Source organism: Coloeus monedula (assembly GCF_965178545.1).
Source record: "Coloeus monedula genome assembly, chromosome: 2".
Taxonomy (NCBI): domain Eukaryota; kingdom Metazoa; phylum Chordata; class Aves; order Passeriformes; family Corvidae; genus Coloeus; species Coloeus monedula.
Genome location: NC_138782.1, coordinates 119,562,315 through 119,582,218, shown reverse-complemented (window position 1 = coordinate 119,582,218; position 19,904 = coordinate 119,562,315). Strand labels below are relative to the sequence as shown.

At 55.4% G+C, this 19,904-nt stretch overlaps 2 protein-coding genes across 4 annotated transcripts in view; both read left to right on the top strand.

Moving 5' to 3' along the window:
• Nucleotides 1-255: 255 nt before the first annotated feature.
• Nucleotides 256-7,889, top strand: LOC309570030 (interferon-induced very large GTPase 1-like; the record flags this gene model as incomplete). The annotated part of the gene is made up of 1 exon (XM_082276593.1): nt 256-7,889. The coding sequence occupies one exon, from the start codon at nt 256-258 to the stop codon at nt 7,549-7,551; it is 7,296 nt and encodes a 2,431-aa protein (XP_082132719.1). The 3' UTR covers nt 7,552-7,889.
• Nucleotides 7,890-11,175: 3,286 nt separating this feature from the next.
• The window catches only part of SELENOI (selenoprotein I), a gene marked incomplete at its 3' end in the record, with an annotated part of 28,099 nt that continues 19,370 nt past the window's right edge, over nt 11,176-19,904 (top strand). For all 3 annotated transcript variants that reach the window (XR_014227339.1, XM_082302533.1, XM_082302534.1), the window contains exon 1: nt 11,176-11,314. Coding sequence is in view for 2 of the 3 variants with exons in the window: in XM_082302533.1 (XP_082158659.1) it covers nt 11,267-11,314 (48 nt within the window). The remainder of the gene's footprint in view (nt 11,315-19,904) is intronic.

The following is a 19,904-nucleotide window of genomic DNA, read 5'->3' as shown; positions in this document are numbered from 1 at the left end:
GTCTGTGTGTCTGTGTCTGTCTGTGTTGTCTGTGGGATACACACTCAGCTTCAGGGTTGATCCTGCCAACAGGAAAGCAACAGGCACATCCAGTGTGCTGGGAAGGAGGCCCTGGCTCTTGTGCCATCGCAGGCTGGGCTCCAGCAGCCGGGTGGGAGCAATCCCCAGGGCCGCAGCTGCTGCAGAGCCTCTGCCAGGAGGCTGGGGCCTCTGACAACACAGCTTAGGGACAGTCTCTTTTCTTCCTCCACAGCCATGGCTTCGCAGGAGGACACGCAAGAGGGGGATGCCAAGGCACAGCTGGCAAAGGCATTTCAGAAGGAAGGACTGGATGCTGGATACTGGGTGCCCAAGGTGTCACAGGTCCTGGGAATTGAGTGCAGAGAAGCCCTGCAACATCTGGAATATAAAGACTACCTCAAGCTGGAGTGTGCAGCACGGCACCCCTGGGAGAAAAAGGCACTCCAGAAACTCCTGAAAATAAAAGATGACAAAACAACCACTGAAGAGGCGCAGAAGGAGCACTTGGAGAAGACAAAGCAGAGACAAGAAGTGGCCAAACAAGCCCTAAATGATCTGACAGAAATGCTCAAGAGCCGCAGCCAGGATGCTCTGAGGGAGAAAGCAGAGACCCTGTGGAAAGCCATGGAAATTCCAAAAGAGTTCTGGCCATCGCCAAAGAAGCCCTTGGCGGATACGCTGGAGAGTATCCACAAGCAGCTGGAGCAGCAGGAGCTGTCAGCAGGCAGGACGGAGCACATCCCCGACACGGAGGTGCTGAGCCGCGCGTCAGGGGGACTGGCCCTGCAGGGCATCTACAGAACCAGCAGACCTGAAGATGTGCTGGCAAAGCGAGAGCAGCTCCTCAGGGTTCCTGAGGGATTCCAGCTCTCCGGTCCGGAGCAAGGATCACTGCTTGAGAGGAAGGAGTTCTCCTCCTCTGCGGCAGAATCCAATTTCACCAAGTCCATGGAGCAGCTGGGGTTCAGCATCAGCGTTTCTGCCAAAGCCGCATTCTGGGGGGCTTGTCTGGAATCGGGTGTAGATCACAGCAGCTCCTCACAGTCACGGAACATCCACCAGTCCCACTCTGAGCAGAGCTACTTTTGCACCACCAAGTACCAGTACATCCCTCTGGCCTCCTGCTACTTCCAAAGGCATCAGCTTCGCCTCTCGGATGTGGCTCTGCAGGAGCTGCAAGACATGGAGCAGCTTTTGAGCTTCACTGAGGAAGAAGACAGCCCCACCCTGCTGAAGATGTGTGAGAGCTTCTTCAACAGGTTTGGGTCCCACATAAACCAGGGTCCCCTCCACTTTGGGGGGATATTCTGGTGGAAGGCGTCTACAGAAGGATTCCGAGCCGAGCAGCGGGAAGAGATGAAGCAACAAACCTCTGAAGCTCTGAACAACTTTGTCAGGGCCAGCTGGAGTGGCTTCGGGGCCAGTGTAGGAGGGGCCCTGGATGTTTCCAAATCCAGCTCCAAGGCTTCCATCCAGGGAAAAGCCGGAGAGAGTTCCCACACAGCGATTCAGCTCTACGTGGTCAACACAGGGGGCCCACCAGACACAGCTTCTCTTCCTCAGTGGAAAACGGGGCTCGTGTCTGATAACACAACGTGGTGCGTTATTGACCGCGGCTTTGAGCTGATCCCAGTGTGGGATGTTATCCGGTGCAATCACAGCAGGGATTTTAAGTCCGTCACTCAGATGAGCAGAGCCCTCAGGGCTGCGTACAAAGCACTGACAAATCAGAGCATTGGCACCATTTTTGGAGAGGAACTGGACAGTGCAGTGCAAGAGGCCAGAGATTTCATGGCCACTGTGAAGGCCTGGGAGGTGACGGTGGATGAAAGGAAGCTGCTCATGCTGATGGAGCTAAAAGAGGGTCTGCATGCAAAAACCAAGAACCCCAGTGTGTGGATCAATGTGTGCCTGTCGGACAAAGCCCTGCAGGACTTCCTGGTGAACACCGTGCGTAGTTGCCAGGAGTCACCTCCAGAAAACACCACCTCGATCAAGGTAATGTTGAGGAGCCTCCTGGATCCTCATATCTACTCTGTCAAGGACTTCCCTGAGGCTTCCTTCATCATGCAATGGATCTTCCAGACTGAGCAGCAGCTTCCCAGACCTCCCAAAGTCTCTGAGCTGGAAGAGCTCATCAAAACACTGCAGCAAATGAGGGAGCACATCCATGCTGTCACCTATGCACCAGGAAGCTCTGCTTCTGCTGTTCATGAAGCAAAGATAGAAGCCACCCTGACCAGCAGCCTCGCCATTTATTCCTTGCTCCAGTCTCTCCAGGAACGGGCTGAGAAGGACATGGAACTGTTGGTGCTCTTGATTGTGACCAGCACAGGGTACGACGTGGAAAGCAGCACTTTTCCACACCTCCTTGGACACCCAGAAATTCAGTACATGGCCAAGGAAATGGAAGCGGCACATGAGGAGTACGTGAACCTGAAGGAGCAGGATGCCGACAGAGCTGAGGCCTCCCTTCTGCTGACGGGTCTGACTGTGACACCCGAAAGTCAAGAGCTGTCCCCTGAGCAGAAGAAGGAGTGTTTAGTTTTCATGGAAGATCACATGCAAGGCTTGTGGTCCACACGGATCAAGCATCTCCTCCAAAAGCACAGTGGAGGCGAAGACTGGGAGAGGCTGGAACAGGACTTGCATTCCTTGATCAGAGGGTGTTTGGATGAGAAATGGGATGAACAGAGGGTGGAGAATATACTCAGAGACATGGAAGAGACTTTTCCAACACCTGAGTCCCCCAGTCAGTCCCAGTCCAAGTCAGATGGCAGCGAATCCCAAGCAAATGAAGCCATTGCAAACCAGGAGTTCCTCCAGTTGCTCAAGCGCCTTGGACTCAAAAGTCACTATCCAAGAAAAATGGGGATGGGAGATTTCCGCACCATCTGCAAGACATCTCTGCGGGACAGCCAGCCCAGCAAGGACAAGGAACTGCCATTTTACTTCTTGCAAAAGCTGCTCACAGTGGATTACCAGGTGAGGTACCTGACTTGCTGGGACGAGAACAATACAGGACTTGCACCTGTGCCACAAATGACAGAGCAAGAGGACGAACCTTCAGACTCCTTTGAAAACTTTCTTGACAACCTCACAGAAGCAGTCCCTGAACCTGGAAGCAGGGACAGCCGTGTGCACCCCATGGACCTGCAGATGGCCATTTTCCATTGTGCTGATGACTTCCTGAGACAGTCCCTTGCAACCAAGCTGGCGTTCTGCCAACTGGCGCTGCCTCTGCTGGTGCCCAACCCGTGCACTTCACACATCGAGTTCCCGCTCTACGCCCTCAGCCAAATCCAGAGGAGCTGGAAAGAGGCAGACAAGTCAGGAAAGGAGGCCAGAACAAAGAGTTACAACAACAAACTCATCTTTCAGGCACAGACACCCATTGTGTCCTTCATCCGCATTGGCAGCTCGGCCTCCTCTTCCAAGTCTCAGCTCCTGAACGCTCTGCTGAGCAAACGCAAACACGACACTTTCTTCCACCGCCACTGCAGAGGCAGCACCAGAGAGCGTTTGCTGATGGAAGGGGTGGTGGAGATCACCTGGTACTGCCCCCGCGGAAGCCCTGATGACACCTTTGAGTGCTGCGTGGCTTTCTGTAACCTGCATGGAGATGCCAGGGCTCACGGAGCACAGCTGCAGTTCCTGCAGGAGATATCTGCTGTCAACGTGGCTCTCGTATCTGATTCAGAGCACATGGACAACAGGGGGAAAAAGCTTTTGCAGGGCCTGTGGCAGTCACAAAGGCCTTTGGTTTGTCTTCTCACGGAAAAAGAGAATGTTGCAGCTGGACAAGCCAGCAAAAACATAACAATAGGGATCAAGAACAGAAACGAAGCAGAACTCATGGTCCAGCTGACCAAGACAATTGGGAATCTCCTGGAAGGATCTAATCCACGTTTCAGCCTGGATGCATGCCTGGATAAAGCTCACCAGCATGGATTCATAGTGGATGCAGTTCAGCCTGCGTGTGTGACAGCCAAAGCAAAGGCAAAGGAGCTGGTGGAGCTTCTGAAGAAAGAGAAGCTGTCTGAGATCAAATCCCAGCTCCTGCCCCTTCAAGGAAAACTGTGGTACCAGTGGTGCAAAAAGGACAAAGAGCTCACTCGCTTGCAGGAGAAGAGGAACAAGAGCATTGAGCATCATCGCAGCCAAATCGAATATGAGAAGAAAGCACTAAGAAGAAAGCAACTTGAACAAGCTTTCCCCCTTAACCCACTGATGAAATCATTCCTTGGCTTTCTCCAGGCCCAGCCAGCAGATACCAAGAAATACTTCCTGCACTGGATGAAGGTCTTTATGGATGAGCTGTCCTGCGGTCGCCTTGAAGAACTGAGGAGAGACTATCACGAGTTATGGTCTGAAGTCCTGGCAAGAAAAAAAAGCAAAAAAAAACCCAGCATGGAAGCTCAGCTGCAGAGTCAGTTGAATGCCCTCTCTGATGAAATCAACGATTCATCCATTGGCCTGGAGCATCTCTTGAGAGAGGTGGGGCAGATTTATGAAGCTCTGCAGTTAATGAAGACAAAGAATTACAATTTTGTCAAACTGCCAGAGATTGCAGCAGATCTGATGGTTTTGGGGTATCCCGTGGAGCTGATGGATGGGGATGCATCTTACCTGCCCTTGCGCTGGGTGGGAGCAATCTTTGACAGCTTAATTGAGAGGCTGGGGGACAAACGAGTGTTTGTGCTCTCTGTGCTCGGCATCCAGAGCACAGGCAAGTCCACCCTGCTGAATGCCATGTTTGGTCTGCAGTTCAACGTCAGCGCGGGGAGATGCACCCGCGGAGCCTTTATGCAGCTCATCCCAGTGGGCGAGGAGCTGCAGCAAGACTTGGGCTTTGATTTTGTGCTGGTGGTGGACACAGAGGGACTTCGTGCCATTGAGATGGCCAATAAACACTCCCTGAACCACGACAATGAGCTGGCCACCTTTGTCATTGGCATTGGCAACTTGACTGTGATCAATATCTTTGGAGAAAATCCATCAGAAATGCAAGATGTTCTCCAGATCGCCGTGCAGGCTTTCCTGAGGATGAAGAAAGTCAATCTTTCCCCAAGCTGCCTCTTTGTCCACCAAAACGTGGGAGAAGCAACTGCCAAGGAGCAGAACATGGAAGGACAAAGGCGTTTGCAGGAAAAGCTGGATGAAATGACTGTGGTAGCTGCCCAGCAGGAATTCTGTGACATCTCCTCCTTCAGCGACGTCATCGGCTTTGATGTGAACACCCACATTCACTACTTTGCTCACCTGTGGGAAGGAAACCCCCCAATGGCACCACCCAACCCCACCTACAGCCAGAATGTCCAGCAACTAAAGAGCAAAATCCTCCAGGCTGCCCAGAAGCAGTCGCAGCGCAGCATTTTGAGGCTCTCGAGTCTGAAAGTTCGTATTCGTGACCTCTGGAATGCGTTGCTGAATGAAAACTTTGTTTTCAGCTTCAAGAATTCCCTGGAGATTGCCGCATACAGGAAACTGGAAAGCGCCTTTAGTCAGTGGACCTGGAGGCTGAGGAGTCACGTCTTAGACATGCAGATGAGACTGGACAACAAAATTCGGAATGGGGACTTGCGGAACGTCACCAGAGAACACCTTGAAGGGCAGGTGCAAGAGGCAAGTGATGCCATTGAGAAAGAAGTGGAAAAGTATTTCAGGGAGGACAAAGACCGTGAGACACTGGTCCAGTGGAAATCAAGCACAGAACTGAAGCTGAAAGAACTAAAAGAGGCTCTTCTTCTTGAAACGAAAAAGAAATGTGAGAATCTTATTGAGCTACAGAAGGAGCAGAGTAAACTGGATGCAAGGAAGGTGCAGTATGAAGATGAGCTCCTGAGGAGGAGTAGGGAGTTGGCTGTGACTCTGAAAGGGAAGAGCCTCAGTGAGAGAGAACTGAAGGACAGCTTTACCTCTGTCTGGAACAAGTGGATTGCCGAAGTCGCCCGTGCTGCTCGTCCTCAGGAACCTGTGGATATCAATGCAGAAATCGAAGATGTCCTTCTAGAGCACTTTAAGGAGCCAGGACTCCATGACCGGATCAGGTCATCTCCCAAAGGCAGAGGATTTTCTTTTGACACGGAGAAACACGTCATGAAGAAAAAGTATTGGGGCTTCTTCCAAGATCCCAGGAGCATTTCCAACGCTGATGCGATCAACTTGCAGCACATCACAGACAACATCATAGTGTGTGTGAGAGCAAACATTGATAAGAAGGAACAGGAGAAACGGGATTACAGTCGAAATTTTATTCATGAAATACTCAATGAAGTACAGGAAGGTGTGAACTCCGTGCCCAGCAATGCAAAATGTACTTTTAACAGGGAGTACAGCATAGATTTGTCTCTGTATCTGTGCAGAATGGCAGCAGAAAGGTTTAAAGTCATGCATGAAGCGTTCCAAAAGGCAAATGACCCAGTCGTGTACCTGAGCAGCAAGAGAGAGAATTTCTTCCAGTGTTTCCAGATTTCCTGCCAAGGAGCCACTTCTATCACAACTTTTGCTGTTTTCCTTTGTGACAAGATTGAACCAGCTCTTCACCGGGCGGTCTATGAGAGGACGGCTAAAGCCATTGCTGAGGACATGCAGGGCAAATTCCCAGATTTCCAGGGCAACAGAGCCAATCTGGAGGTCTCCATCCTGAGATACCTGGCAGAACAAGAATATTTCGGGTATTTCAGGGAGTACCTTAGGTTTCCAAAACAGTTTTGTCAGAGTTACACTGAGACACGAGTTAGGAGTTACTGTTTAGATGGGAACAGGAGGCTGGAAAAGTTTTTAGATTCCTCCCTTAATCTTCTCTATGGAAACATCCTGAAAGCTGTTTCTTTATCAACCCAGATTGTCAAAGACAGAAAAGACAGAGAGGACAAAGTCTCTCTTTGGCTGGATGCATTTTGCAGGGAACTGACAGAGGTGATCAACTTGCCCAGAAGTGACCTGAAGGGCATTGAGCACCAGGAGGTCACGGACATTGAGTTCCTGAGCAGTGTCATGGCAGAAGCTCTGGATGATCTGAGGGACAGGCTCAGGAAAGAATTTGCTGATGCCGATATGAGCTCGTTTGCAAGGCAGCCTCACACCATCCTGGCAGAGCATTTCTCGGGGTGCTGGGAGCAGTGTCCCTTTTGTGGGGCTGTTTGCACAAACACCATGCGGAATCACGATGGAGACCATCAGCTGGTCTTCCATCGCCCACAAGCTTTGACGGGAGCCATGTGGCATGAGACGGACCACCTGGTCATTGATATTTGTTCCAGCCTTGTTGCAAGTGATTGCCAATTCAGATTTGGTGATGGCCCATGGTTCCCTTACAAGACATACCGTACTGCTGGACCTCCTGTTTCCACTTGGAACATTCTTCCTGATCCATCCATGCAGGCGTACTGGAAATGGTTTGTGTCTCATTTCAGGACACAGCTGGAAGCTTTGTACAATGGGAAATTTCAGGGCAAAGGAGAAATCCCTGAGGCGTGGCAGAGAGTTACCAAGCAGGAAGCACTGTCTGAGCTGGACAAGCGTTAGGCCACGTCCGTGGGAAGGAAGAACCACAACGGCTTTGCAGTTTAGAAGAACTTTGTACCAGGCTCTCCACAAAATGCAGTTACAACAATGACACTCTCAAGCCATACGCAGCCAATGGTATCTAATTGCTCCCAAATTTGGTGAAATAAGGTGTGTTACTGCAGCCATCACTCAGCAACTCCCTCGCTTCATGATAAAGCCAGAATGCTCTTGCCTTCCTGCCATAAACACTTTCCTCTGCATTGTCCTAGAGCTAAACCAAACCCCTTCCCTGGGCCCATCGGCCTCGTGGCCAAGGCTGATCCCAAGGGCCAGGGCAAGGGCAAGGCAGCACTCAAAACCCCCCTTGGATCCGCTGCTGTGAGACAAGAAGGGACAGTGTCCCAAAGGCAATTTTCCTGCAGCAAGGAGGTGTCCTTCCTGGAGAAAGGGCTGTGAGGCCTGAGGGCAGCTCCACGCTGGCTGCAAGCTGGGCTGCTTGGCTTTTGGGCATCATCCCTGCCTCCCTCATTGCAGCCTCCTGCATCAGCTGAGGCCGTTCTCCCAGCAGGAGCTGTTGTGTCTCTGGGCTCAGGAAAGCAGGGACACGACAGCCCCATGGCTCAGGCAGTGCTTCCACTCCCTGGCTCGGAGGTGCTCCCTCTCTGTCCAGGGCAGCCACTCCTGCTCAGCTGCCTGGAGCTGCTGCCCTTCCCTCCAGCCCTCAGCCCCGGCAGGAGCTGCTCCTGCCCTTGGCCTCGCTGCTGAGCAAAAGCCTTTGGAATGCCCCATGGGGAGAATCCCATCTGCCAGCACCTTCCGCAGCGGCCCTCAGGGCAGTGCTGGTGCTGTCCAGGCAGGCTGGTGGCACCAGAGCCGTGCCCTGGAGAAGGTGGCACCATCTGGCACTGCCCCAGGGACATGGGGGCAGTTTGGCTGTGCAGGTGCTGCAATGCCGCTGGCAATGCGAGGGCCAAGCCCTCCCGGAGAGCTGCTGAAGGGCTGCTTCAGCCTCATCCCCTGCAGGCTCTGCTAATAAAGGAGTTGATTTGGACCGTGCTGCTCTGTGCCTCCTTTGTGTTCAGGGGAGCCACAGCTGGGTGTGACTGGAGCTCTGTGTGGGGCAGACAGGCAGGGGACAGCAGGGTGGCACTGGGGGAGGGTGTGTGGCAGCAGAGGCTCTGCTCCATTCAGGGTCTCTGCTCCAGGAGTGGCTTCACTGTCTGCAGGGACAGCAGAGAGGGCAGGAAGCCCCAAACCACAGCAACATCCAGGGAAAGCAGTGGGAGTGGCAGGTGCCAAGGGAGGCAGCACTGGGAACCAAGCCTGGCCTGTCACTCGCACGGAGGGCTGGGAAGGTTGATCCAGCGTGGTTCTGTGCTCTGGAGCTGCTCAGCTGGGAACCTGCGGGACAAAAGGGGAACGGGCCCAAACTCTGCCAAGCCCAGCCCTGGCCAAGCAGACCCGGAGCCAGTGACAGGAGCCAGAGCTGGGCTGGGTGAGCGTGTGCTGCAAGGGCTGAGTGCCAGGGCCTGGGGACAGCTGGGCTGGGAGGGGATTTGGGCCGGTTCCTGGAGCCAGACTGGGAGTGGAGGTGCCCCTGGCCATGGCATCACCTCCTGGGCTGAGTGGGGAATGTCCCAGTGCAGCTGCTGGAGTGAGTCGGGGGGATCCAGTGCCACAACTGGGCTGACTGGGAGGGACCCAGTGCAGCAAGTGGGGATGGCCTCAGGCCTGGGCTGGGTTCAGGGTCCCTCACTTGCTACTCTCACCTGTGCCAGCTCCCTCTCCAGTACAGCCAGATGGCTCTCTGCACCTTGCCCAGTCTCTGCCAGGACTCCTTGGCCAAAGCCTCCCTCAGTGGGATCATCTGGCATCTCCTAAATTGCAGGCCCTGCTGTGGGGAGCACAAACAGCTTAAAGGTCTTTCCCAACCTCAAGCATTCATGGATTCTGTGCCTTCCAGTGACACCGGGATGCAGCAGCTCTCCCAGTCTGCACCCGTTGTGACGAAGGGTGCAGTGACCCTGCATAACAGCCCGGGGTGTTCAAATGCAAGGGGCTCAACTGAGGTTCCTTTACTCAGGGTTGGCACACAGGAGAAATACCAACCACATATTCTCAAGATGTCAAAATTACACAGAACTTTGGTGGCAAATGATAGAAAATCAAGGAATTTTGGCAAAGGATTTAACTCAACATGCAATTCAACATAAAACACATATAAATAGCATTAACCTACCCCATTTAACCTAGCAACCTTTAAAGCTCTTTGATGTTACCTTACCCAAAATGTTCCATGAAAAGAGAATTAGAAGGAGAAGAAAGAGAGAAAGACAAAAAAGATACAGAAAAACACACATACAGCTACCAACTGCTGGATTCCAGTGTAGACTCCACGAGCAAGCAGGGTCAGACACGTGGTCACCTTGTGGTCAGCCTTCTAAACTCCAGGGCCTCCGTGGACCCTCCCCCTATGTGGGACTTCTGGTCACTCGGTGACTCAGGAGCTGGGTTAGGGAGGACTGGGGCAGCCTCTGGTGTGCCAGTGCTGGACAGCTCTGCCAGGCTGGGATGCTCTAGGGCTGGTCTGGGGGGTGTGGTGGAAGAGCAGGGCACTGCCTGGCAAAGCAAGGCCCGACCTGCCCCACCTCCCCACACACCTGCATCCCAAAATGTCTCCAGAAATCAACCTTTTCTGGTCTCTGACACCCTGCCTGGCTCCGAGGAGAGCTGATGGTGTTGGGGTGCGACTGTAAAGCGGAGCAGGAGCTGTACAGTGGGGGCTGTCTGCTGCACACGCTGGGGAAGAGGGGCTGGGGAAGGAGGGGGACAGGGCTGGGGTGCCAGGCTGGGAGGAGCCGGGATGGAAGGGCAGATGGGGAGGTCTGAGAGCACGAACTTTGCTCTTACCTTCCCTTCCCCCCTTTGCTCTCTTCGTCCTCCCCTTCTTCTCCCTCCCTCTGCTCTGGAGCCAGGCTGGGAGAGCCTGGAGAAGAGAAAGATCCAGGGAGAGCTCAGAGCCCCTTCCAGGGCCTAAAGGGGCTCCTGGAGAGCTGGAGAGGAGTTTGGGCCAAGGGCTGGAGGGCCAGGATAAGAGGAAATGGCTTCCCAGTGCCAGAGGGCAGGGCTGGACGGGATATTGGGAAGGAATTGTTCCCTGGGAGGGTGATGATGCACTGGCACAGGTTGTCCAGAGAAGCTGTCGCTGCCTCATCCCTGGAAGTGTCCAAGGCCAGGCTGGACAGGTTTTGGAGCAACCTGTGATAGGGGAAGGTGTCCCTGGCCATGGCAGGGGGTGGAACGAGATGATCTTTACGGTCTCGTCCCACACAGAATCCATGAGGACACCGGAAGACAAGAAGGGTACAGGGATACCTTTGAGCCCTTTCTGGTACCTGAAGGAGATCCAAGAGAGACGGAGAGGGACTTCCTAGCAGGGCTGGCGTGCCGGGACACGGAGAATGGCTCCACGCTGCCCCAGGGCAGGGCTGGACGGATCTTTTGGGATCTTTTGGGATCTTTTTTCCGGGTTTTCCCGCTCCCCCCCTGCGCGGGGCCCTCCCGGCCGCCAGGCGGCGCCATCGCGGCGGGGCGGGGTGCGGTGACGTCACGGCCACGCCGGGTGGGCCGATGCAGCGGCAGCGGGAGCGGCACCGGCAACACCGGGAACGGCACCGGGAACAGCGGGAGCAGCGCCGGGAACGGCGGCAGCAGGAGCCCTGGGAGCGCCACCATGGAGTACGTGAGCCCCGAGCAGCTCGCTGGCTTCAGCAAGTACAAGGTAGCGGCGCTGACGGGGGCCGGGCTCGGGGCCTGGCGCTGTGAGGGGGGCGCGGAGGGGCCGCCGGGCCTGTGGGGGAGGCTGGGGGGGCGTTGGGGTGCATGGAGGGGGGGGTCTCCAGCGGAGGGTGGGGGCTGGCGTGGGATCTTGGTAGGAGCTGTAGGAAGAGCCGGGGTGTGGGGAAGGGATGTAGAGGGAGTGCCGGGGTTTGGGGTGGAGGGAGGGACCACAGTGAAAGCCGAGATTGGAAGGGGAATTGTAGGGAGACCCGGGCTTTGGGAGGGTCTGCAGTGAGACCTGGGGTTTTGGGGGAGGGGGGTTTGCAGTGATATGCGGGGTTTTGCGGGGGGCTGCAGTGAGACCTGAAACCCGGGTTTGGAGAGGGTGGGAGGTGCGGTGAGCCCCAGGGTTTGGTGGGTTTGCAGTGACACACAGGGGGGTTTGGGGCCGGGGGCGTTGGTGCTGCAGTGACACCTGGGATGTGGGTGGGGGGACTGCAGGGAAACCTGGAGTTTGGGGAGGGGGTGCTGCAGGGAAACCTGGGTTTTGGGGCGAGGCTATAGTGAGGCATTGGAGTTTCAGGGTAGGGGGAGCTCTGCAGCGAGACCCGGGTTTGGGGGTGGTTGCAGGGAAGCAGAGGGTTTGGGGGGATGGCTGCAGTGAGACCCGAGGTTTGGGGGGCTGCAGTGAGACCCGGGGGTTTGTGGCAGAGGGCTTGCAGTGAGTGAGACCCGGGATTTTGGGGGCTCTGGGTGCAGTGAGGACCAGTGTGGTGAAGGTGGGACCGTGTGCGACGTGAGACCCTCTCTTGCTGGGATGGTCGGGGTCTGACTGGGGGCTTCTCCTCGTCTGGGCTGTGGTCCAGGGAGGCTGTGGTGACCTGTCCACACAGACAGTGAGCTCTGGGGCTGTCCCCCCCGTGAAGGGACTGCAGAAGGGGCTGTGAGTACCCTGGGAGCAGGGCCAGCCCAGGAACTGCCCACACGGAGCTTAGGACTGTGGTGCTCCTGCCCCATGGCTGCTCTGTGCAGTCACACCCATGGAACCCACGTCCTTCCCGTCTTCTCATGCCAAGCTGTGTCTTGTTCAAAGCACTGGGAACCTTGAAAGGAAGCTCTGGAAATGCCAACAGGCTCTGCTGTGGCATTTAAATCCCTGGGGGCTGATTTTGGGCCAAAGTAGGCGACATCCTTAACATGGGGGAGTGCTGGATCCTGTGTTTTCCATATTTTTTTCTTCTCCCACAACAAGAGTGAAGTAAAAAGGCTTCACCTGACCTTCTTTGCTTTGCTCTTGTTGTGGGACCCATCATGTGGGCCCACGTTCCAGTTGTCCTCCCAGGGTGGCTCATGGGGTGTCATTTAAGAGTGTGGGACAATCAGGACAAGTCTGAGGCCTTCAGGGAGCAAAGCTCCTCCTGGAGCCATCCATGGGGGCCAGGGTGGCCAGGCCTTGCTCACACTCCTCTTGCACCCTGGTGAAGTGGAGAGAAACGGACTTGGGAGAGCGACTTGGAGCGATGTGTGAGGGTGCCCAAGATTCCCCGTGGAAGGCTGGCTGTGTGGGGGTTCGTCAGGAAAACGTCCACGTGTTCAGAAAGGCAGTGAACAACCGTGGGTTTGTGTGGGTGCTGGAGAAAGGTAATCAAAACACTCAGCTGTGAGCCAGGCCTCCCAAAGGGACTGGTTTGGCTCCTGCAAAGACAATTCTTTTGCTCCAAGAGGGAGACTGTTGGATGTTCAGCCTGTTTCCCGTTGTGCTGGAGGGATTGGTGGGGTTGCTGCCGTCCCTCTCAGCACCTGTGCAGGGACAGCGGGGTCTCCACCTGCAACACCCTTCTGGATTGTGTGGCAGGGACCAAAACTGCTCCCAGGTTATTTCCTGAAGACACCTCTGACAGAAACGCTGCTGCAGTTAAACCTGGCAGCAGAGCCCCGAAAGGCACCAGGGGGGAGGAGGAAGGTCCCAGGCAGCACAAAAAGCGTTGGCTGCTCGCTGTCCCCAGTTAGGCACTGGTGGGGTGTTCCCTGGCCTTGGTTTGGGGGCACAGGGCTGGAATGTGGGAGCAGGGCTCTGATGGAGCTGTGTCCCCAGGACAGGAGTAACTTTGCCCCAGAGCCTGTGGTTTTACTGAGTCAGTAGGGACTTTGACAGGAGTGGGTGGGTTCACTAAGAGTACCATCTCTGCCCCACTCGTGTCTCTGCCCTGCTGCCTTCCTTGCTTCCTGCGTGTCTTGTTTCCTTGGGGAGCTTTGTTCTTGGCTATTTTAGCCTTGCAGAAGTGGCTGATGCAGCACAAATCTCGGGTACTGGGTCACGTATTCCAGCCTTGATTTAGGCATTGGGGCTTGGTGTGCTGTGCCCTTTGCAGCTTCCAGAGCTGGGTTACCTCGTCAGACTGACAAGTGGGGTTGGAAGGGACCCTAAAGCTCATCTCATTCCACCCCCTGCCATGGTCAGGGACACTTTCCACTATCCCAGGGTGCTCCAAGCCTCATCCAGCCTGGCCTTGGACACTGCCAGGGATGGGGCAGCCACAGCTGCTCTGGGCACCCTGTGCCAGTCCTTGGCTGTGCCTCAGTCTTTAAGCTGTGCCTGGCAGAAGCTCTCCAGCCATCGATTTTGAGAAGAGCAAGTGGATTTGGGGGGATGTAGAGGAGGCAAGGTGTCCCAGGGAAGGAGCCTGTCCTTGGAGAGGAGCTGGTGTCCCTGGAGAGGTTAGAGCAGGAGCAGAGGAGCTTCATGCAGGATGATCCACAGCCTTCTCCAGCCCTGGCTGGGTCACTCGTGCCATGGAGTCAGGAGTCCAGATGGTTTCAGTCTGCAGTGTGCTCGTTCCTGCTGGCTGGGGGCGAGGCAGGCGTGTGCTCCTGCTGTCCCAGGCTGGCAGGGGCAGAGAGGGAACCATCCTCTGGCTGCTCTTGAAGGGACCCTGAGGAGCTCCCGAGCCTGGGGAAGCCGTGCAGCACAAGGTGCAGCGCTGGCAGAGAGGGTTTCATGGCTTAATGGTGCTGGAGAAGTTTTCATTGGGATGCTGTGCCAGTGGCTGGACAGGAGCCCAGGTGTGCAAGAGGCCACTGGCCCCGGGGCTGTGCCAGCTCTGGGGTGGCAGCAGGGCCAGGGCAGTGCCCGTCCCCTGTGCTGGCACTGCTGGGGCACCTCCAGTGCTGGGGGCAGCTCTGGGCCCCTCCTGACAGGAGAGACCCTGAGGGGCTGGAGCGTGTCCAGGGAAGGGAACGGAGCTGGGAAGGGGCTGGAGCAGCAGGAGCAGCTGAGGGAGCTGGGAAAGGGGCTCAGCCTGGAGCAAAGGAGGCTCAGGGGGGACCTTGTGGCTCTGCACAAGTCCCTGACAGGAGGGGGCAGCCGGGGGGGTCGGGCTCTGCTCGCGGGGAACAGGGACAGGAGGAGAGGGAACGGCCTCAGGCTGGGCCAGGGCAGGCTCAGGGTGGACAGCAGCAGGAATTTCCTCATGGAAAGGGTGCTCAGGCCTTGGCAGGGGCTGCCCAGGGAAGTTTGGAGTGCCCATCCCTGGAGGTGTCCCAGGAAGGACTGAATGGCACTCAGTGCTCTGGGCTGGGGACAAGGTCACAGGTTGGACTTGAGAGTCTGGGAAGGCTTTTCCAAGCTCAGTGATCCTGGGATTCTGTGCCTCTAACACTCCTGCAGCAGGGAATTCTTTGGCTGTAGGAAATATTCATCTGGAGGGAGGCTAAGCTAAACTGGGAAGGGAGGGAACAAATCCATGCTCTGCAGGTGATGTGTCCCAGCGCTGCCAGGCAGGTGCTGAGGCACTTGTGACTTGTCAGCCTGGGGCAGGTGATAGCTGGTCCTGGCAGGCTGGAGGTCTCGATATCCAAACTCTAGTGCTTGTTTTGAGGCTGTGGAAGAGGATTTGTGTGTCCACATCCTAAGGGAAAGCCATCCAGGCACCCTGCTCTGGTTGGGTGTTGAATGTCCTCTGCTAAACCCCTTCTGTCCTGTGTGAGATGTCTCCTGCCAAGAAAGCTGCAGCCAGGCACTGCTATTTCTGAGTGGAAACTTGCAGTGGGATGCCAGAGGTCAGGTTCTTAACAAGTGTCTGCAGATAGCCTTGTGGCCAGCTTCTGGGCAACCTCCTTCTGTAAATGTATGGGAGAGGGGGAAACGGGGCCCTCGGGAGTGTTCACAGAGGTGTCTGTTCCTGCTTTGCTTTGGACAAGGGCTGGAGGGACAGGACATGGGGAATGGCTTCCCAGTGCCAGAGGGCAGGGCTGGATGGGATATTGGGGAGGAATTGTTCCCTGGGAGGGTGGGCAGGCCCTGGCACAGGGTGCCCAGAGCATCTGGGGCTGCCCCTGGATCCCTGGCAGTGCCCAAGGCCAGGCTGGACACTGGGGCTGGGAGCAGCCTGGGACAGTGGGAGGTGTCCCTGCCCATGGCAGGGGGTGGCACTGGATGGGCTTTAAGGACCCTTCCCACCCAAACCACTCTCGGAGGTTCTAAGTGAGGGCACAGCTCTGCAGCTTCACGTGTCCTGGCAGTTGCAGGCAGCTCCGATGGTTTGTCCCTGTCTTTCCATATTCCAGTCACGTACCCTGCCTTCTCTGTAGCCTTTCCTCACCCAGCCTTGTCTGAGCTGCTTGTGATTCCATGTTCCCCAGCTCTACCCGAAGGATCCCGTGCTGTACCGGTGTCTCTGGTGCGATGGAGCCACTGATGACTGTTCCCAGGGCTGTGATCCCTGTGTGGCTCTTTGCTCCAGGTCCCGTAGGAGCAGGGAAGGTGCTTGAGTGACAAGTGTTGTGCAGGAGGCTCTGGCTGGTGTGTGTGTGTCTGCTCCCCTGGGTTCCTCTCTGTGAGCTGGGTGGAAGTGCAGGTACGAGGCTCTGTCCCGATGCCATGTGGGCCTCAGGCATTCCCAGGGGGTACATCTCATCCTCAGGGATCTTGGTCTGGGAAAAATGCCAGCAAAGGAGGAGGTGGGAATGCCATTCCTTACCTGAGGCACAGGAGGAATGGAGAGAAAAGGTGATGACATGTGTCATGTTTGAGTCCAAAGGTGGGCCAGGCTGGTGGCTCACGCAAGAAGCTTCTGAAACCAGCATGAGTTCAGCAAGAGGAAATTCAAATGAGGCTTGGGAAGGACCTTTTATAGCAAAACTGTTGCTCAAAAAACCCTCAAACCCTTCCATTCTGTGTCCTTGTGTCCGAGCAGGAGCTGGTGGTGGCCTTAAGGGACCTAAAGGTGCCCTTTGAAGTGCTGTTTATTAGAGCTGACACTCTAAGGAGGGAATAATATGGATACTACATCCCTTGGGATGGTGGGAATCCCAGGTGGTGGAGCAGCAAATGGGCCTCTGATCCATGTGACTGGCAGGCCTCGTCTGTAGTAAATCATTCCCACATTGGATTATTCAAAGTTCTTGAAGGGTTTTCTTCCAGGAAAACAACTCTATTTCTCATTTCCAGTGATGGAAAGGACATTCACAAGGCAGCTTGGAGACCTGGGGCACTGAATGCACCCAAGGGTCAGGCTTCAGGAATTTCCATTTATTGTGGAAAGCATTTTCTTTCTGGATGCTCTCCTCCCTTTTCTGCACCCTTCTTCCAGGTGGGAGCCCAGCTGCTAGTCCCATCTGTGCCCTGAAGAAGAGGGTGCTCTTCCCCTCAACCAGAAATCTCATTGCTCCAGACTTGGGAGTGCCACGGGGATCAGGGCTGCAGATGCTGCGCCACGGGAAGCAGATGGCTAGGAGCTGCTCCTGGCAGGATTCTCTAGGCTGCTCTGGAAACAGGAGCCCTGAAGGGATCTCTTCAGGGTGTTCAGAGACACCGATGGCAGCTCAGACCGGTGGAACACCACTGGGAGCAAGGGCAGCAGGGAGGGAAGCATTTTGCTGCTGGGCTGTGGCTGGGGGGCTCAAGGCCAGGGTGATTAAAGGCCAGTGCCTCCCCCGCAACCTGCCAGCTCAGCTTTTCCTTGCAGGAAGGGTGAGAAGGAGGGGAAGCCTTTGAGCCCAGCTCTGGAATCAGTTAACTCCTTCCCCAAGGGCTCTTTTAATTGCTGTGAGACAGCCGGGTGTGTGTCTGCCTTTAAACACATGCAGCTTCCCGAGGTGCTGCGTGGCACCTGCTGAGCACCTCCTAGACTCTGTGATTTCCAAGTTAGAGGTGTTTTTGTTCTTCTCCTTTTCTGTGATTAAATTCGGGGGTTTGAACTGCTGCCCATCTTAGTGTGTCCCTCACAGCTCTCGTGATCTGAGAAGTGCTGTGGTTGGCGGGGACGGCAGCAGTGCTTATGGATTAACTGGGAGCAACTCAGCTCACGAGCCTTGGCTGAGCTTTTCCCCTGTGCTAAGTGATGAGATGAGGGGAAGGGATTTATGCTGCTTTCTAGAGACACTTCTGACGTGCTGGGAGGTTTTGATGAGTGATGAGCTGGTGCCACTCCCAGGACTTGCTCTGGCTGTGTTTACATCTCTTCATCCTGAACAACCCTGAAATTGCTGCTGAAGTGCTGCTGGTTTCTGGCCTTTGCTCTACAGGGTGTCAAAGATATTGAACCATGTTTTGGTGGGGGATTCCCAAACTCACTTGTTTTAGCCACACAGTGGTGGTGATGAAGCTCTTTGTGGTCAGGACCTACTGCAGCTTCAGTCCCAGTGGGTCCTGCAGGGTTTCCAGGAGGAGCTTCAAACCTCTGTTTGAGACAATGACTCGGCCAGGTACAGGCAGCTTGTGGCTGTATTGGCTGCCACACCTCTCCTGGACACTGCCAGGGATGGAACAGCCACAGCTGCTTTGGGCACCCTGTGCCAGAGCCTGCCCACCCTCCCAGGGAGCAATTCCTTCCCAATATCCCATCTAACCCTGCCCTCTGGCAGTGGGAAGCCATTCCCTGTGTCCTGTCCCTCCAGCCCTTGTCCCCAGTCCCTCTCCAGCTCTCCTGGAGCCCCTTCAGGCCCTGCAAGGGGCTCTGAGCTCTCCCTGGATCCTTCTCTTCTCCAGGTGAGCACCCCCAGCTGTCCCAGCCTGGCTGCAGAGCAGAGGGGCTCCAGCCCTGGAGCAGCTCCGGGGCCTCCTCTGGGCTCTCTCCAGCAGCTCCACGTCCTTGTGCTGCTGGGCCCAGGGCTGGGGCAGCTCTGCAGGTGGGGTCTCACCTGAGCACAGGGGCAGAGGGGCAGAGTTCCCCCTCCCCTGCTGCCCACGCTGGGGGATCGGCCCAGGACTGGGGGGGGTTTCCAGGTGTCAGCACACACAGCCAGGTCCTGTCCATCTTCCTGGATTCCTTGTCCTATCCCACAGCAGGAGCCCTCTGGGCTCTTTCCTTGCGGTGCAGGTGAAGGACACAACTCCTGCTGTGCCCATCTGCCTGCTGCACACACCCTGCATCCTTGGGCCCACCTGAAGCTGGAGGTTGCTGTTCCCAGCTGGTGGCTGGGGACATCTGCTAAAAGCAGGTGCTTTTCTCATGGATGTGAGCATGGTGGAGCTGCATTCCCAATCCCAGCTGTCAGTGTGGGGTCAGGTGCCAGGATGAGCAGCCACAGGCCTGTGGAGAGGAAGGAGTAGTTGAGGTGGTGACTGCTGAGCCTGCTGGTGCCTTTGGCTGTGTGAGCCTTTTCCACGTGCTGGAAAAACCTCTCTCCTTGGCACTCAAAGCAGAGCTGGGTCCCAGCTCGTGCCTTGAGTGTTTCAAGGTGTGCAGAGCCATCACTTAAAACAGTGTGGGCTGCTTGTCAGCCCATCTTGGGGCTCTTTAATTGCGCTGAAAGTTTGCTGCAATGTTTATTGGAGTCTGTTGAGTCTTGGCTACAGGGAATTCCATCAGAAAAGTTACTCATTGCTGATTAACAGCAAGTCTTTGGCTGTCTGGCGGGCTTGGAAGAGAACTGGGAGTGCATTGTGGAAATTCAAGTCTCACTTCCCGTGGCTGGCTCCAGAAGTGGCCACGATACAACGGTCTGTGTCAGTGACCTGACTCGCTCTGCTTCACATCTTGCACAAGGCTGGATGTCAGTGTGGGTTTTTTCCTGTTAATTGTAAATTTCGTCTTTGTGCAGAGGTGGGATGACAGAGAGGCAGAAATGTGCTTTGGAAAAAAAAAGTTTTATTTGTGCCCTTCACAAAGGCTCTGTCAAAACTTGGGGGTGGTGTTGCCCCTCTTTTCCTGCAGTGCCTTGCTTTACCTGGAATTACTTTCTGCTGTGTGTGGGCTTGTGGCTTCCTTGAATGGAAAAGTTCAAATTTCTTTTTCTAGGGATTGTAAGAAATTCTCTTCTCTTGCACTCACTTGTGCATTATCACAGAATCCCAGACTGGTTTAGATGGGAAGTGACTTAAAGATCATTTAATTCAAACCCCCTGCCAGGGGCCAGGACACCTTCCACTGTCTCAGGCTGCTCCAAGCCCTGTTCAAGCTGACCTCGGACACTTCCAGGGATCCAGGGGCAGCCACAGCTTCTCTGGGCACCCTGTGCCAAGGCCTCGCCACCCTCACAGGGAGGAATTCCTTCCTAAAATCTAATCTAAACCCACTCTCCTTCATCTTAAGACCATTTCCCCATCCTATTCTCCTGGTTGGCGGGTTGGGATCAAACCCAGTTCTCCA